Here is a 1,302-nt window from a genome sequence, read left to right on the forward strand (position 1 = left end):
TCTTTGGAAAATCTGCAATCTTTGCAGATCGAACTTGCCCGGGTGTGGCGTATTGGAGTACCTGATTTGTTCGGTGGCAGCACATCGGACTTGCCTGGTGGTGGCGTATTGGAGTTCCTGATCTATTTGGTGGCAGCAGATCGGACTTGCCTGGTGGTGGCGCACTGGAGTTCCTAATCTGTTCGGTGGCAGCAGATCGGACTTTCCCAGTGGTGGCGTATTGGAGTTCCTAATCTGTTCGGTGATAGTAGATCAGACTTGCCCAGTGGTGGCCCATTGGAGTTACTGATCTGATTGGTGGTAACAGATCGGACTTGCTCGGTGGTGGCGCATTGGAGTTCCTGATCTGTTTGGTGGCAGCAAATCGGACTTGCCCTGAGGTGGCTCATTGAAGACTGATTCATCAGAGGATTAGAAATTTATTAGTCCAATATGAATAACAGCGATGAGTACTCTCTTAAGCCAGAAAAGACGTGGTTTATTATCAGGGCAATAGATTATTTGCTCAGGGAGCAATGGTTGCTGTTAATTTTGATAGGAATCGCCATCGCATCGACTTTCTTTATCATTCGGCGTGGTTTTTTGGCTTCTAATGTTAATGAAAATGGAAGGTTTGTGCCCAACAAACCTCATCATGTTGTTTATGAGACGCCTGTTTCTCGGTGTGCTCAGTATCATTCGGGTTCGATGGTGAATTCGGGGGCTAATGTGCTCCTAGGTTTGAAGAGAAAGTCCCTGTGAGTTGACGTGACGGGTGGAGCTGACAGGCTCATGACAAGAGGCGACAATGTTATTGTTGACGACAATTTCTTCACAGGAAGGAAGGAGAATGTTTTGCATCATTTTGGCAATCTGAGGTTTGAACATGATGTTGTGAAACCCTTATTGTTGGAGGTTGATGATGAGGGTAACAGAATAGCCGAAACTCTGACTATGGGAGCAAATGTTAAGGTTCAGAGTGCTCGAATTTTTAATCCGCAAATGTGTCGTGATGATGTTCGGGTTGTAAGTAATATTATTGCTCTGACGCAAGGATCCTTTGACAGTTTATGGAAATGAGAAACAGACACGGAGCTTCCAGTTCATTTCTGATCTGGTTGAAGGCCTTATACGACTTATGGAGGGCGAACATGTTGGTCCTTTCAATCTTTGGAATCCTGGGGAATTTACAATGATAGAACTAGAACAGGTTGAAGAAGGAAAGGATGACTCTAACAGTGATTGGCACATTCCATTGCTAATGGAAGAAAACAGTGAGGAAGATGAAGAGTAGGAGCAGAAACAAGAAGAAGAAGTAACAGG

The 1,302-nt window shown here is 44.9% G+C and overlaps 1 protein-coding gene across 1 annotated transcript; it reads left to right on the forward strand.

Annotated features, from left to right (window-relative positions):
• The first annotated feature begins 432 nt into the window (after window positions 1-432).
• On the forward strand, window positions 433-1,059 carry LOC149150720 (UDP-glucuronic acid decarboxylase 4-like). Its single transcript, XM_089442918.1, has 2 exons — window positions 433-662; window positions 768-1,059. Exons 1-2 carry the CDS (start codon window positions 433-435, stop codon window positions 1,057-1,059), a joined length of 522 nt encoding a protein of 173 aa, XP_089299044.1.
• Window positions 1,060-1,302: the final 243 nt, after the last annotated feature.

Source organism: Pinus tabuliformis, chromosome 9, assembly GCF_031772625.1.
Source record: "Pinus tabuliformis cultivar Carrire ecotype Pingquan chromosome 9, CPIR1, whole genome shotgun sequence".
Lineage (NCBI taxonomy): Eukaryota > Viridiplantae > Streptophyta > Pinopsida > Pinales > Pinaceae > Pinus > Pinus tabuliformis.

Bases quoted from the DNA above. Each gene is read 5' to 3' on its own strand.
- LOC149150720 (XM_089442918.1), top strand. From the start codon at position 433: ATGAATAACAGCGATGAGTACTCTCTTAAGCCAGAAAAGACGTGGTTT. The intron at 663-767 runs GTGTGCTCAGTA...TGGAGCTGACAG, and splicing joins TATGAGACGCCTGTTTCTCG to GCTCATGACAAGAGGCGACA.